General features: G+C 43.8%; 1 protein-coding gene across 9 annotated transcripts in view; it reads left to right on the forward strand.

Moving 5' to 3' along the window:
* The window catches only part of TPD52 (tumor protein D52), a 40,470-nt gene that overhangs the window by 14,487 nt on the left and 9,823 nt on the right, over positions 1 to 16,160 (forward strand). For 6 of the 9 annotated variants that reach the window (XM_030496385.2, XM_030496060.1, XM_030495974.1 and 3 more), the window contains exons 2-3: positions 13,690 to 13,805; positions 15,382 to 15,530. In XM_030496385.2, the coding sequence (XP_030352245.1) occupies positions 13,749 to 13,805; positions 15,382 to 15,530 (206 nt within the window). In that variant the 5' untranslated portion in view covers positions 13,690 to 13,748. Of the gene's footprint in view, positions 1 to 7,777; positions 8,301 to 13,689; positions 13,806 to 15,381; positions 15,531 to 16,160 lie in introns of those variants that run through there. The other 3 variants (XM_030496466.1, XM_030496600.1, XM_030496554.1) reach the window with 3 other exon arrangements.

Below are 16,160 nucleotides of genomic sequence, written 5' to 3' on the forward strand. Positions count from 1 at the left end.
AGTGTTAGAGATGTTTGGAGTTAAATTATGTCAGCAGGAGAAGGCTGTTTTGACAAGATGGAGCTTTCCATACCTCATTGTCTTCTGATGGTAAAATTGACAGTGCTTCTAACAATTCCACTCCAGTTGGTGCTGTGTGCATCCTTTGTGGGAGCCCACCTGCAGGTTACTGTGCTCTGACTATTTCTGGGCAACTTGTGCAACGTTGCTAAAAATTACAAAGTCCCAAGCACAGAAGCGACTCTCCCAGTGCTAACATCTGTAGCTGGACTGACACGTGCTTGGAAGCTTTTGTGCCAGCTTTTGTCTGGACCGAGGAGCTTTGCTAGGAGAACCCAAGAGTAAGCACTAGGGAAAGTTGCTGGAGGACTAAAGGAAGCTGCTCTGGAGTGGGTGAAGAATAAATCGAGGAGTCCGAGAAGGGAACTCAAAGACTTAACTTCAGTCTAGTTTCCTTGGGCTCTGTTTAATCAATAGATTAAAGGGTAAGAGGAGGAGAGCCTCCTGCTATAAGGTAGCTTTAGCAGGGTGACAGTGATAGCTAATTTGTCTACTTCAAGCTTTTGTTTGTATACAAGCGTGAACTCTTCCTGCTGCAGAGGCATACATTCACTTCCCTCCTGGGGAAGGGGGGGTTGTCAGAGAGAAGTGGATGGCTTTCTAAAACATATTTGCCAAGAGCTGCTTTTGTGTTAAAGGTCTGGAGTCATGTGTCAGGCCCAAGAAGTTGCTCACTCATGCATCTTGTAAGCAAAATGTATTTGTGTAAAAGGGACTGACTTACAGGACTTTGTTTCCCCAGAATCTGGCCCAACTGGTCAGCTGCAGTCTCCCAACTGAAATCAGAATAGTCTCTGCTGTTGTAAATGCTCTTACCTTGCTTGTCAGCACCATAATACTCCCATACACTGGGGAGATGTGTGGAAGTGCCAAGTGTTCTGTGAAGTCTCTGTCCATACCTCAGTTTAGAAAGTATGGGAGAAAATTGAACTTTATTCTGTCAGCATATACCTTTCAGTATGTGATTCAGCCTTATACATAAGCAAATCTGCTTTGTTCTTAAAACTTTGGTGTTGTATTCATGGTGGGGCCTGATATTGTGGAGTGTGAGTTGTGGGCTTTTCTGGAGCTGCTTTTCACAAATGGAAACTCTGCGATGCAGTGTTGAAAGAGTTGCTTTGACAGAAGAGCAGACTTGCCTTCTGGAGGAGGCTGGGAGTTGCTCTACTCGAACTCACTCAAGTAAAGCTTTTAATTAGACTGTAAGGTTTCATACTAAAACTTTGTTTAAAACAATTCTGTTCTTCACTACAGCCTTTTCTTCCTCATCTTTTCCAACTGTCATCTGGCAGCAGCTCAGCGCTGCTTCTCCAGCATTTTTGACAGGTTCAGTCTCTTGCCATAGATCAAAGTCTCTGGAGAATGGTGCATAACTGGGATAAGCGGCTGAAGTCAAATAACTAAATACATTCCTCTAAAATCTTCCTGCCAGGGTTTTGTCTCTGTTAGTCTCACTTGGAGATGTTCTTCTGCATTTGCAGAGTTTGGCCTGACTTCTGCAAAGTCGAGGCAGTGCCCTGCCTGATCACTGGTTCTGGGGTGCTGGCTGCTGTGTGCTTTGGCCTGTACTCTTCCCATAGGTTATTGCTGGAGCTGACAAACATGACTGCTTTGGCCACTGTTTGAGACACAAAACTTTGCCATAAGCCAGGGATTTCTGCCTAACAAAGATCTCGTAAGTGCTGGAGCAGATGTCTTGTAGCAGAGAATCTGTGGAAATACAGGGACTTCTGTCTGATAGGAATGGGTTAACAGTCTTACTGTGGTATCAGCTTGCCTAGTGGCAAAATATGCTGGAGCATGGATCTACTCCCTCACAAGATCTCAGGAAATTAGTCTGAGTTTATAATTGGATTGGAAGGAGGAGAGGAGAGAATTGCTGCCTTTGCTAAGACGTGCGTCAGCTGTCAGAAGTGCTGTGGGCTGAGACTTTGGTGTAAGAAAAGAGCAATACCAGCAACCCCGTAACCCTTAATGGTAACACTCACAGGGGTTTGTTTCGCGTGGTGATACATCTTGGGAGAATACTGATCATTCCAAGAGGGTTTTGTTTGGTTGGGGTTTTTTGTTTGTCTGTTTTAATATGAGTAAGTGAAGGCAGCATTCAGTCTTAAGAAATGCTGAAGAAGGTATTTCTATACAAAGAACTATGTTGAACAGTGCTGTTGCGTCAGGGAGAGCTAGTCCAGAGAAAGCATGTGGGGGAGGTTGAAGTAATGAGATCAATATGGTGGTGTTGAGTTGGACTCTGCTAAAAGACACTAGATGCCTAAACCCTTAAGCCACAGTCCACTGACCATTACTAACAGGGCTGCAGAAGCCTGTGCTAATACTCTTCAGTAGCTGCTGTAGCTGTGCAGCTCTGTTGATGTTGTGTACAAATCTTGGGGGCTGAAAGAGGTATCTGCTGTTACAGGGAAGGGAAAGAGCATGTTGTGGAAATAGGAGCTTGAATGTGTTTGAGCTTCTGGCCTATAGTTTCAGGGCATCTTTCTCTCTTTATGCAGTTTTAAAGCCTTGGATCAGGTGCTGAAAAGCTTTACTCATCTGTGAGCTGGTAAGACTTTGAAGAACAAATTGGTGCTGCAGAACCTAGGTTGCCTTATGATGCTTAAGTAGCTTTATAGCTCTTAAAATGCCTTATGCCCTATAAAACTCAGTTGGAGCTGGAAGAAGAGCCTGACTGTTGCTGCCTGATTGGGATCTACCTGGCAAAGACGGGGGAAAGCCTGGCTGGAAGTCCTTACCCCAGCTGCAGTTACCAGAAGGCCTCCAGAGATGCAAATTCAAACCTGATATCAGCTGAGCAGGCAGTTGAATCTTATCTATCAACCTTGAAATAAGAGATTGGATCTTTTTGCTATGACCCGCAAACAGCAAGTGCCTCTTCCCCCTCTTTGGCAAACAAATTCTTCCCCTCATCTTCCCTGTCCTCTTTTGCTTGCTGATTTAAGTGCTGGAGTCATGTTAGGCTTGCCAAAATTAGGGGCTGTGGTGCATGGGTTTGGCAGATCTGTGCTTAAACTGGACACAAACGTAGGATGCCCGAGATGGTGAAGGTGCCACCTAGCAGAGCAGAACTCTGCCTTGATTAGGCACAGATCTTGTGAATTGGTTATTTAGGTAGCTTTATCCAGAGAATTGTTTGGATCTCGCCTAGAATAGCCTCTGCATTCCTCCGATCCCGAGGCATTAGTGGTAGCCTTTCCATTTTGCATTTAACTCTTGCTCTGAAACACTACTGAATACATAGCTTAGTTTCTTCAAAGCCCTGAGATGGTATTCAGTCATACTTGAGCTGGGTTTGGTTTCTTTAGGGAAAGAGGGATATAACTTTTTCATGTATGAACAAAATACTGCTCTGCCAGATCTAAATGTGGGAAAAGCAGTTTCTCTGCAAGGCTACTGTAACGTCTCGTCCTTGCTTAGCTACCAACAAGGTAGAAGTGCCTTAATACTATCCTGCCTTACTTAAATTGCCGCTGGAGCCTTGGGCTAAGGTGAAAGCTGTGGACCTGGGTAGCAGGTGGTATCTGAAGAAAGAATGCTATCTGAGACTAGGCAAGCAAATACCTGGCTAACAGTGTTTGCTCAAACTTAACAGCTCTACTGGCTGGGCAGGAAGTTCCCTCCCTTGTGATTCATGATTGCTGACTGTTGACGATAAACAGTTACCCGGGAAAGCTTTAAGCACACTCTTACCTTAACAGAGGAGATTGCAACATGCTTAATGGTAGGAGTGTGATGGTAATGCTTTGCTGAGGCTTTCCTGAGCCACTTTGTGACATTCTGTTGAACTTGGCAGTAATTGGTTCAGGCATCCTTGACAGAAGTTACTTACGTCATGCCTCGAACACCAGCTTCTAAAATGGCATTGATGACTTAAGTACCAACCTCTTAGTTACCCTGAGTTGTTAAGGCAAATAAATACTTGTTCTGGAACAGCAAAATCTCTTCAGTTTTAATCTCTAGCATAGTGACCAAACCCCCACTGCTACTTGTCTCTGGAGCAGGTGCTCCTTAGGCTTCCAGATCTCTTCAGGTACTGGCTTGCAGCTGATATCTGCAGTAACAAAGTACACCTGTAACAATTGAATTTGCTATGCAAGGCAAAGAACAAAGGTACTTGAGCATGCACAATAACTTCTCTTAAGGCACATAACAGAAGTCTAAAGCTTCAGCACTCAAATGTATGTCTTGCACTGGGAGCAGAGTCGATCTTGCAGGGTATGGCTCTGCAGCCTCAGTTCCACTCTGAGCCAGCTGCGTGTGCCCTGAATTACCATGAGGAGGAGGAGGAAGGCCACGCAATGGGATATTTTGGTCACGGGAGGGCCCGTTAGAAAGGCATCATAATGAGCCTGTTTTTATAGCATAGAGAAATCTTGATTCCTGCCATTCCCTTGCTATGTTCAGACTGTCAAGAGCTGCTAAACTGAACACTAAGAAGCTTCGCACTGCAGAGCAAAACTGTTATTTCTGGTTCCATGTTGCTGCTGTCATCCCCATCTTACTTTCCTTGGGCTTCCTTGGGGTCATCACTTTAATTTGGGAAGTCCTTTGGAGAGAAATTAATTCCTCCTCCGAATGCACCACCAGCAGCTAGCAGAGTCTATCTTCTTCAGACTGCCTTCAGGCAATATAGGGGGAGCGCTGCCCTGAATCCCTGGGTATGCTAACGAGCTACTGGGAAAGAAGTGGATAAAGTGACTTTTGTGACTGGCAAGGGAGTACTTGTCTTCCTAGAAGTGGATGAGTTAGGGATAGAATCATAGAATCATAGAATCGTAAGGGTTGGAAAGGACCTTAAGATCATCTAGTTCCAACCCCCCTGCCATGGGCAGGGACACCTTGCCCTAAACCATGTGGCTCAAGGCTCTGTCCAACCTGGCCTTGAACACCGCCAGGGATGGAGCATCCACAACCTCCCTGGGCAACCCATTCCAGTGCTTCACCACCCTCACTGTAAAGAACTTCTTCCTTATATCTAATCTAAACTTCCCCTGTTTAAGTTTGAAGCCATTACCCCTTGTCCTACCACTACAGTCCCTAAGGAAGAGTCCCTCCCCAGCATCCTTGTAGACCCCCTTCAGATACTGGAAGGCTGCTATGAGGTCTCCACGCAGCCTTCTCTTCTCCAGGCTGAACAGCCCCAACTCTCTCAGCCTGTCTTCATACGGGAGGTGCTCCAGCCCTCTTATCATCCTCGTGGCCCTCCTCTGGACTCGCTCCAACAGCTCCATGTCCTTTTTATGTTGAGGACACCAGAACTGTACGCAGTACTCCAAGTGGGGTCTCACAACAGCCTAAAAGTTGTGCGACAGCAGGTTTGGAAGGGTGGATTTCAGTTCTTTCTCCTTACAGCTGGATTGGCTTGTACTTCAGGGTGAAGACCATCAAACTTCCCTAGGTGATGAGGAAGCGGCTGGTTCTGCAAGACAGCTTCCTTCATCACCAGTCAGGACTTGACAATGAATGAGGAGGGGTGCTCCTGTAAATAAACTCTTGCAGGGAAGAGAGCAGGAAGCTGATGTGTTTGGGAGGTGCTGTAGCAACCCAGCTATACGGCGGCCAGTGTAAAATAGATTAATCTGAGCAGCCTGGGTAGTCTGAAGTAAGGAGTGCTTGTGTGGTCCCTCTTCTGGCAATGATCTTAGGACAGTAATGTTTCTAAAAACGAGAAAATAGTCTTGGGTGACTTCTGGGCTTGTGCTCAGGCTGGGAGTAAGTCAGGGCAAAAGCAGAATTCAGCCTCTTGTAGAGGCTCAGATCTGCAACTTGGCAAACCTTCCCTGTAAGGCAAAGGTGTGTTCCAGCAGCAGGTGATGGTCCTGCACTTGTCTCCAACCAGACTGAAGAGTTGGTTCATACATGGTTCTGGCTGCAGCAGTGGCAGGCCAGGCCAGAGGTCTTAGACTGGCAATCCAGATGTCTCCAGAGACATGAAACCAACTTTTGCACAACAAAGATGCAGGAACAGGACCAGACTTTTTTGAATGGCTGGTATGGGGTAAAACTGAACACAGGGAGTTACCTGTAAATGACAAGAACATAAATGTTGAGTCCAGTAAATGCCCTTAGCCAGGAAACAGTGTTCCTGATTGCTAGCAGAGATGAACAGACCTTCATAAGCGGTTCTTTTTCATGTAATGGCTACTTCACTTGTCATAACTGGCTAGCATTGACTGGTGTTACACTGAGTGGCTCTCTGGGGTTGGGAAGGAGTCCTAGTGGGTAACCTCACCTTCAACTCTGTTGAGAGAGCAATAGTACAAAACACATCTGAGATAATTTCACCTAACTAACTGGTTAGGTGATCATTTCACTTAACCAGTTAGTATACCTATTTCCTGAGCCTTTTGTACAGAAGGCGGTCCCCATCTGCTGAGTTAGATGAAGAAAGGATGCAAAGCAGAATTGGTAGCTATTCATATTAGTGTGCTTGGTTAATAGGGAGTATATCATTACTGTAGCCATGTTACAATTCTCTGCTGCCTCTGGATGATTTAACTAGAATCTGTGACCAAAGCTTTGACCTTTGTCAGGCAAACTTTGCAGTATTTCTGGCAGATGCCATAGCCATGTGTCAGAAGTGCTAAGGGACATTATATTTTCTTCTTTTCACTGGGTTTGGAAAATAGCAGAGACCTGTGTTTCAGGCTCCAATACTGTCATTGTTATGAGCCTGCAGGTAGTCTGCACCAGCAGCCAATGTAGGTCTGCAGCCTAAGGGAACTGCTCTTTGATTAGCTGGAAAGTCTGTTCCTGACTGCAGTGGAAATGGGAAGTTAAAACTTCAGAAGTGGTACGCTTTCGTCTCGTGTCCACAGGGAATACAATGCCCAGGCTCCACATGGGCATGCTGCAAGGTTCCTTCCCTTCTGCTGCCTTGAGCTGAGGCTGGTGTAATGTCTCTGATCAGTTCTGTCTTAAAACATCACTCTTACCGTGGAGGAAAAGATTAACTTCCATTTGGTCATACTCCTCTGTGTGCAGGCTGCAGTGAAGAGCCCATGTGAAGGTGTGGGTTGGTAGGGAATCACTGTAGTTGCTCAGTGTAAAGGTGATCTGCACTGCTGGTAAGTGTGTCTATTCACTGAAAGAAGCTGACCTTGGAAGGAAAAAATAGAATGTGGTGAAGCACTGCAAAGCTGTGCTGACTGCTTCTTTTAGGTAAGAAGCCCTTCTGCTTCCCAGGGCTAAATCCATACACCCAGCATGATGTCAGATGGCTTACATAAGTTCATCTTTCTTTATAGTATACGTGTCAAAACATAAATACATTTCATCAGGACAACACATTCCAGTGTTGCCGGTTCATGGCATAACTGGCTGCTGTAAATGATGCTGACTGAAGCACCAAGGGCATAGGGCAGTGCACTTCAATCATCTTAAAACCAAAACCAAACCCCCTAAAACCTCTCATACCTAGATACATTTAGCCTCATGGGCAAAAATCATAATGCACATTAGCAGGTTCGTTCTAAAACTGAGGTGGTGCTTATGGCATAGCCTTCAGAGATGAGTGCTGCTTCCTCCTGTTCTGAGCTTGCGCTACAGCGTGATACCTGGGCAGCAGGGACTGGGTTCTGGCTACTGGAGAAATAGTTACGCATGCAGAATTTTCCATTAATCAGAGGAAAAAGTCCTACCCAGATGGTATATAGGATAGATTACGGCTAGTAATCCTTTTGTGTCCTAGAAGATTAAGAATATCCTGGTGTAGCTGCAGTCAGCTGACTTTTTATTTAAATGATTGGAAGTTCTTGGTGCAGTTCTGCAGAGGACCAGGCTCTTCCAGAAGCCCCGGATAGTGCGCTGTGAATGTTTGTCAAAGGAACGGTCTGTGTAAGTTCAGCCCCAGTTATAAATTTACAGGAACTCAACTTGTGCCATGTGAACAGCAGCAGCTACAAGATGGCTAAGGAATCGCTTGCTAGACAGCTCTGCCAAATCTAACAGTGGGGTAAGAGAGCTGAATTTTCTGAGGAGGTACAGTGAGTGTCATGTGAAGAACCGGAGGGTGTCTGAATCCTGCTGCATGGGTCGCCCCAGGACGCGAAGATGAATGCTTCAGTGGAAGAAGAGGATGGCTGCACGCTCTGAGTTTTCTGGCATGGATCTGTATGAGGATTACAAATCACCCTTTGATTTCAATGTTGGAGTGAACAGAAACTATCTTTACCTGTCGCCTACCATAAACCTTTCTCCACCTGGATCACCTATGCTGTCAAAGTCTGGTAACTTCCTTCTCTTCCTTTTCTAACACCCTACATGGAAAGCTTAGTGATCAATATCTGTAAAAAGGAATTTCTCAGATTAAGAATCTGTAAAATTTGGCTGAAATGCAGGTGTAAATGAAGGGAAAGGCTGACCTGCTGTTAACTCTGGTAGCTTATTAGCTCTGATGTGTCATGTGTCATGTAGGTTGTATCCCATCTGCTATATATTTACCAGCTTTACCTTATTTGATATTTCTGAATTCAGTAGAAAGGCACTTTGAGGGAAAGCAAAGCGAGCAAAAAAAGATTAGGAACAAAAGGGCAACTTCTGCAAGACTGGAGCAATTGGCCTATTTTGTCTATTTGCTTTTTTTAGCGGGAAGGTAGGAATTGCATACTTAGTACGACTTCAGAGCTCTGGTAGTCTTAATATCTGCCCTTGCCTTAGTACTGAAAATATCACCGATTAACGAAAATGCTCTCTAAAACCTTTTCTCTGTTCCTTCCAGCATTCAAAATGCTGTAAATCTTATGCCTGCAGATTCTGGGCTTGCACTCCCTTGAGGAAGTGGCTGTTGGGTGCTTGCTGCAGCTGCATCCATCTATTGCTTAACCATACTAGTTTCTAGCTGGTAACCTCTTGTACAGAACACCTACAGCTCTGCCTCCCAACACATCCTGGTCTGGTTTTACCACCCTTTCTTTCATTTCTGTGTTGCCAGATGTCATCTTCCAGAGTAATTTAAACAGCTTAGCCCTACTTCAGGTGTGGCAAAGCAAAGTTACAAAGGTGTTGACTTCTTTTTCATGGGCTCGTTCTTCAAAGTCCTAAAGAAATGTGCATCCCTTGGGGAACCTCTGTGTGAACCAACCAAACCCCTCTGAACTTCAGCTAGAGGCCACTGAGGAGCAGTGGTCGGCTTTCACCTCTGCGGTTACTGCATCTCCCACCTCTTCTAAAAGGGAGGGAGCCATCCTTTGATGATGCATCACCACAAACACCAACCTTTGCTGGGCCTTTCAACATTCTTTTTCATTCACTTTGAATGATTATATGATTAGTGTTTAGGAGAAGCCCAAGCACTTGCTCCCCCCAAGAAATATGTCTCTCTTGGCTTTTTCACTGAGATAAATGGGAAGCACTTAAATTAGATCTTTCTTATATATAGCAAAATAAATATCCTCTGTAGCCCTGTACATTTCTCAAATGTTGGAGTGATCTTACAATCTTGTAACAGCTTGTTCTCCTGGGCTCTAACAAGTGCCATTTTCTTTAGCTTTGCCAAATATGTAGTGATAGCCAAAATGCTCATTCTGAGTGTCTGACACAGAATATGTCTGTCTAAAGATAAAGCTTTGTGAAGGCTGACCCTCCCCCACGCCAAGGGCTGCTCATGTGAAATGACCAGTACTTCCTTAAACTGCTGATTACTGCTAATCTCTGAATCCAGGCCAGGAAGAGGCAGGAACTTCTGGTTGTAAGAGAGCATGAATTTGGGTTGAAACCAACCACAGCAAATCCCAAACCAGAAAACCTGAGTGCAAACTGGATGACTCTAATGCTTTGCCTGCCCTGGCAGAATAATAGGGACATAAGTGCTATTTCCCTTAAAGCGATCTGTGGAGTCCTAATCAACTAACTTGTTCATGTCTTTATTTGATTCATTTAAGTAGATCTAATAAACTGCTGGATAATATGTTAATCTGACAGACACTTAAAAACTGGCCTTAAAACTAGGTAAGTTTTCTGTATATTAGGTAAGTCTTCCCAGATTTTTCCCCCAATAGAATTTTTACTCTTTAAAGAGTTTGAGAAGTGAAATGCTCAGCTAAGCTTGGTGTAGAGTACCCAGTGACTGAATTTTAAGTCCTTTGCAACTCTAAAGATGCAAGAGAACTAATGTGACAAAAGGTGACAAGTTAGAAGCCAGTAACAACAGTTCTGCTGGTGAACAGAGAAGACCACACATGAGAAATGGTCTCTTAATAACAGATTGAGCCAAAGTGCTTCCATCTGTTGGCTGACTGCCATGTCCCTGGTTTCTTGCCCCACACCCCACAAAAATATCTAAGGTGGGCTGTGCACCTTTCCTTATGAAGCTTGCTCAAGGCCAGGATCTTACTGTCTGTCAGCCCTAGTTTATGATGGTAGAATGACAGAATAGTAAAGGTTGGAAGGGACCTTCAAGATCACCTAGTTCCAACCCCCCTGCCATGGGCAGGGACACCTTCCACTAGACCAGGTTGCTTAAAGTCTCATCCAGCCTGGCCTTGAGGACACTCACAACTTGGGGCATCCACAGCTTCTCAGGGCAATCTCTTCCAGTGTCTCACCACTGAATTTATTCCTTGTATCTACTCTTTTTTTCATTTATAACCATTATCTTTTGTCCTGTCACTAGGATGGGGTATATCTGGGTTGTAGCCACACCATTGTGGAGGTCTGTGGGTTGTTATCTGTGTAGACAACTGCTGCTTGGCCAGGCTGCCTGGTATGGCCTTCGTATAGCACAAATGAACTCAGTGTCCTGCATGTATTGACGTAAATTGAGGAATGGGAGCAAAGTGAGCAGAGAGGTGAGGAGTAACAGGGTGAGAGGGAGGTGCCAGGATAAACACTGATCAGAAGATGTTTGCATACTTCAAATGGAGCTAAAGAAAAGATTATAAATAGGAGGGGGGCAGACAGTGAGGAGAGGAAGGCATGGTTAGGTGTACAGAGTGAGGTATGCAGGACTGTGAGTAGCAGTGAATTCTTTTCTTTCTAAAAGATCTAGAAATGGGAATGGGAGGAGAGGTCATTCCCTTGCTTCTTGGCATTGTGTCTCAAGTTAAGTGTAGGCAACCATCAGCACAAACTCCCTTAAAACACTAGTTTTCCAAAGAGAAGATATATTCCTAAAGCAGAAGCTATTGCAGCGGGAGACACTCCAGCATGATTTCCTACTGCTGGATTCCCTTGATCTATTTTTGGTGTGATAATCCAGATGACTCTTCATAACCAGATTGAACAGGCTTTCCTCTGGAAGTGCTAACGCTCTTGGAGTCAGCGTGGTCTTTGGTACTTACAAAGTTTCTGAAATGGCTTTTGCAACAGCAAGCTCTGTAGTCCCTGAAAGGCCTGCGAATGGAGAACAAGGCCAGGAGGCAGAGGCTGATGTACCAGGAGTCGTAGAGTGTAAGAGGAAAATGCAGCTTGAATTGTTGGTTTTCTTTCAGTCTTGCAGGCCTGTGTAATGAATAGGATAAATAGCAATTTGACAGAAAGGTATGGCATTCGTAACAGTTGGATGGTAAGAAAAGGAAATACATGGAATCATAGAATAGTCTGGGTTGGAAAGAACCTTAAGATCATCTAGTTCCAAGCCCCTTGTCATGGGCAAAACAAAAGTTACCTGATTTGTTCTGAGATATAAGCCATAAGCCTTTCTGTTTGTTTGTTTTTTTGGTGCTGTAGTGCTTTGCTTTGGGCATTAGACTCAAACTTTTTTTCTGCCCCAGATTTCTGCCAAAAAATAATGTATTGGGAAGCCTGTAGGAATGATGTTATGTTTGTGTAGAAAGACAGACATAAATCTCTGGGAAAACATGGTGTAGGTTTCAAAACTAAACCCCATTCTGCATTTATTTGCTTTCTGTATGCTTCCTTCTCTGTGTGCTCCTTGGTAACTTACCATTTACAAATGTTCTGCCCATGTAGCAGTGTGCTTCTAGAGGAAGAAATGTACTACTGTCTGTTTCTGGACAAATACAGCTCCAAAACATGTTTTGGAAAGAATTTGTGGAATTGAGCTTTACCTGAGTACAGTAATTTGATCAAGAACAAGGCCTTTTCTTAGGCTTGACAGCTGCTAGGAGCATGTTTCGTAGGATACATACAACTAATTACAGACACGCAGAATCTTTTTTCCCCCTGACTTTTCAGTTGATTGTGATGTAGATATTTGATATCAAGCCTCACAGTGAAATCATAGTTGTGGTCTCACAGCACATGAATGAGTTCTTGAATTCCCAGACCAAGCAGTAGTATGGGCTGCCATCAAAAGCTGCTGAAATCAGGGTGGGATTGTATTTGGTTAATTACTGTAGTAACTAGTAAGGTAACATTACTTGATATGTCCTCAATTTGTCTGAGTTATATATTTGTATAAATACATATATACACACACATACACACTCTTTCCTTACAAACAATCCTCCTGGTTCGTTGGGGTTTTTTCCCCTCTCATATGTTAAGTTTCTTATTAAATTTCTTTTTTTACTATATATAAAGCTATTTCACCTCTTGAATAGAGAATTAGTTCTGGGAATCCACAACCATTCCAGCATGCAGTCTCTCTGCAAACTGGTCTCTTTGCAAATTAGGACATGATTCCTTACTCTATGTTTAAGCATCAGCTATGAAGATTCAGAATAGTAGATCTTTTGCTGAAAGATTTGTTTGTTGCATTAAAAGGTGTTCAAAGTGGTCCTACTGCAAGGACTAAGAATAAATGAATCTTTAAAGTGAGCGCATCATGGCAATGCAAATAATATTGTTCTCCTTGCTGTCCCTGAAGCTGTAAAGGTGAAAACTGAGGAAGGGATGTTTGAGATTCATACAGAGGAGTTTAGCAGAGTTTTAGTTTCTGGATTTGGAAGGGGAAGAGGCAGCAGTGTGAGTGGATGCACATCCTCACCAGTCCCTTCTCAGTACTCCCCCACTTTTTCTGAAGCGATGGCCTTTTGTTCCCAAGCTCCTTCTCCAGGCTTCTCATCTGTTCATGTGCAAACCAGCAGCTTACTTCTAGTTCCACCATATCTGTGACTTTCTAGACACAGTGGTCCTGGTTACTTGGGATGGAGAGCTTAAACTGGGTATGGGGGAAGAGTCTGTACTTGCAGTGCAACCCTTTTCTCTGCTGAGCTTGCTTATCACTGTAACCATTCCCAGTGTGTGCAGAACAGGCAGGTTTTTTTTAATCTGATGCAGAGGGCAGTGCGGGAGGGAGCCTCTGTCTTGGTCCGGAGCACCTCCAGTGCTCCCGGAGTTTCTGTGCTGCATGAGTGAAAGGGAGCAGAGAGCGCGTGGGCTCCTGGGTAGCGTAGGACCTGCTGGTTGGGGTGTAGGGTTCTGTGCCGTGGTCTCTATCAGAGCTGTGGGATGTGGTGTTCTCAACGTGTTTCCAGTCTACTATTATAGCAGCAGTTGCAATTATATTGAGCTTTAATACCACTTTGATAGAATGAAACAGCCAGTAAAATACCTCTGGTTTCCTCTATGCTGTAGTACTTGGAGAGTGTGACTTTGGGGTCCTCTTATCGGTTTTCTTGGTGCACTGGCACAAAAGGGCTGTATATTATTAACATTAGCTGCTATCTGGCAGACACACGATGATCTGACTTCTACTGGTTTGTTCACCTCAAGGGCTGCTGAGAAGTGACTCTATACCTGAGGTTGGGGAGGATGCCGCTGCTACAGTTGGTATGGCAGAAACACTCTCAGAAGAAGAACAGGATGAACTAAGGAAAGAGCTTGCTAAGGTAAATCTCTTGCAAATAGCTCTTAAACTGGTTTTGAGAATGAAAATCTGGGATAATGCCTTCTTTGAATATACAGTTAATGCTTTGTATATTTATTCTGTGAGTGTCTAAAGCCGGGTATAACACTTCACTGTATTGTGGGGAGGGTAAGGGGGGGTGTCAAGGAGAACAGCCAGTTCTGGCTATGGGGAGTTAAGCTGAAAGTGCTGAGCATTCAGATCTTAAACCTAGATACATGAATGCCTACCCCTTTTTTACCTCAAGTGAGAGGGGGGTAAAGAGGCTGTCAAAGAGAACACGGTTGGAAGCCAGAACCAAGTATTGTCTTAACTGGTGTGGAGTAACTGAAGCTGATGTTTTCATGAAGGATGCTTTGTAGTAGTGTCTGTGTAGACACTGTTTTGCTAATGTCTAACCATGTAACTATTCTTGTCCATAATTCATGCAGCAGATTTTTTTTTTAAGAGCGAGTTCAAGAAGCACTCTTCAAAGCACAGTCAAATATTCAAGCCTGATAGATGCACTGCAAAAATTGTTAAAGTCAAGCTTTATTGAGTCACCAGTCTTCTTTTCTTTTGTTGCTCTTTAGGACTTTAGCACCCTAACAAAAGACCTGAACTTAAGCTTAAGGTTGGCAAACGAAGGTCAGCTGTGAGATAAGCACATTTAATACAGTCTTGGTTTTGGTAGACCTGAGTATTATTTAATGCCAAGCCAATCAGCTGAAGATGGTGAAGGAAATCTGGTCCTGCTAGGCAGGGTACATCATGCTGGACTTTGGACAGTATCCAGACAAAGGTGCATTGAAGGTTTGGATGTATGCCTGTGTACATGTGACCTTTGTGCCTATGTCACATCCATACAGCCCACAGAATGGCATTGTAAAACTGTTGATATCTCTGATCATGATCTAGTGGTGTTTCCGTGAAAGGCCTAAGTGACCATCTGTGTACAGAAGGAAGTACACAACCAATACGGTTTCTAGTTGCTGAAGAGGTGCTGTGTTTTTGTTGTTGCTGGGGGAGGGTTGTTGGTTTGCTTTTTTGGTTTTCTTTTTATTTATTTTTTTAACTGCTCAATCTTCCACCATTTCCACCCCTGCTCTGGGGAAGGCTGGCTTAAGCCACAAAAGAACATTTCTGTTCAAGCAAGGAGACAGACTTGTATATGGATCAGATACACTCTGAGTTTCCTGATACTGGTCATACCTTGGTATCTCTTCTGACGTGGAAGGAGAATACAGGCTTGGCAATTGTCCCAGGTTTGTCTCATCTTCAAGCTTCACATAGATTGATGTTGTCTAAAGGTAGTGATTTCTAACTATACAGTCTTTTAGTTACCAACTTCCTTACGCATATCCCAGTAACAGAGCTAGCTGCAGGTAGATTACTTTCTCACCAGCTTTTCTTGTAGACTATGCTGGATTTCCCTTTTAGTATTTAGAAACAACTTTGAGGCAGTGTTAAAAACATGTTAGCCCTCCCATCACTGATACCTAGTAGATGTTTTAATAAATACATAGTTAAATGGCTAGGTATATAGCTTTTTAATTTACCTCTCAACTCTGCTGCCACAGGTGGAAGAGGAAATCCAGACGCTCTCACAGGTGCTAGCTGCCAAAGAGAAGCATCTAGCAGAAATAAAGAGAAAGCTGGGAATTAACTCATTACAGGAACTAAAGCAGAACATTACCAAAAGCTGGCAAGATGTCACCTCAACCACAGCGTATGTACCGGTTCACAATGATTGTCTCAGCTGTTGATGTGAAAACTATGTTGTTCTTGTGTCATGTCTAAACCCTCTGTTATTGTGAAATGAGTGCAGATAACAGAGTTACGGCCACTATTCGCCATATCAGCTCATGCAAGATAAGCATGATTGACCATAATATGGGCAATTCTAATACACTTTTTGTCTGATATACCTGAGATACCATTACTGAGATACCATGGTGTCCCAAGTCCAACAGAATATCCTTCTTTTCCAGCGTGAAAAATTGTGGTAAACTGAGCTCATGCAGGAAGAGTGCAAAGTCACAGATAACATTCTTGCCAAACACAACTGTTAGCTTAAGGTCTAGAGTGAACTGCCTTCTGCAATTGATGACTACACAGAATGTAAGAGGACATACCTCTGACTTTTTATGCTGAAATTTATTAACAAAACCATTTGGTATGAGATTTTGGGCACTTGGCACACACAAAAAACTAATCTTCTGTCCTTTTCCAGTGTGTGTGCTTTTCAGGATGTTGTTTTCTTGGGGTTTTGTGTCTGTGTGGGTTTTTTTGTGTGTTCGTCATTTTGTTTGGTTTTGAGTCCTGCAATAGCAGATAGCATCTGGTCTGGGGGTGAGGT

This window comes from Strigops habroptila, chromosome 1 (genome assembly GCF_004027225.2).
Source record: "Strigops habroptila isolate Jane chromosome 1, bStrHab1.2.pri, whole genome shotgun sequence".
Lineage (NCBI taxonomy): Eukaryota > Metazoa > Chordata > Aves > Psittaciformes > Psittacidae > Strigops > Strigops habroptila.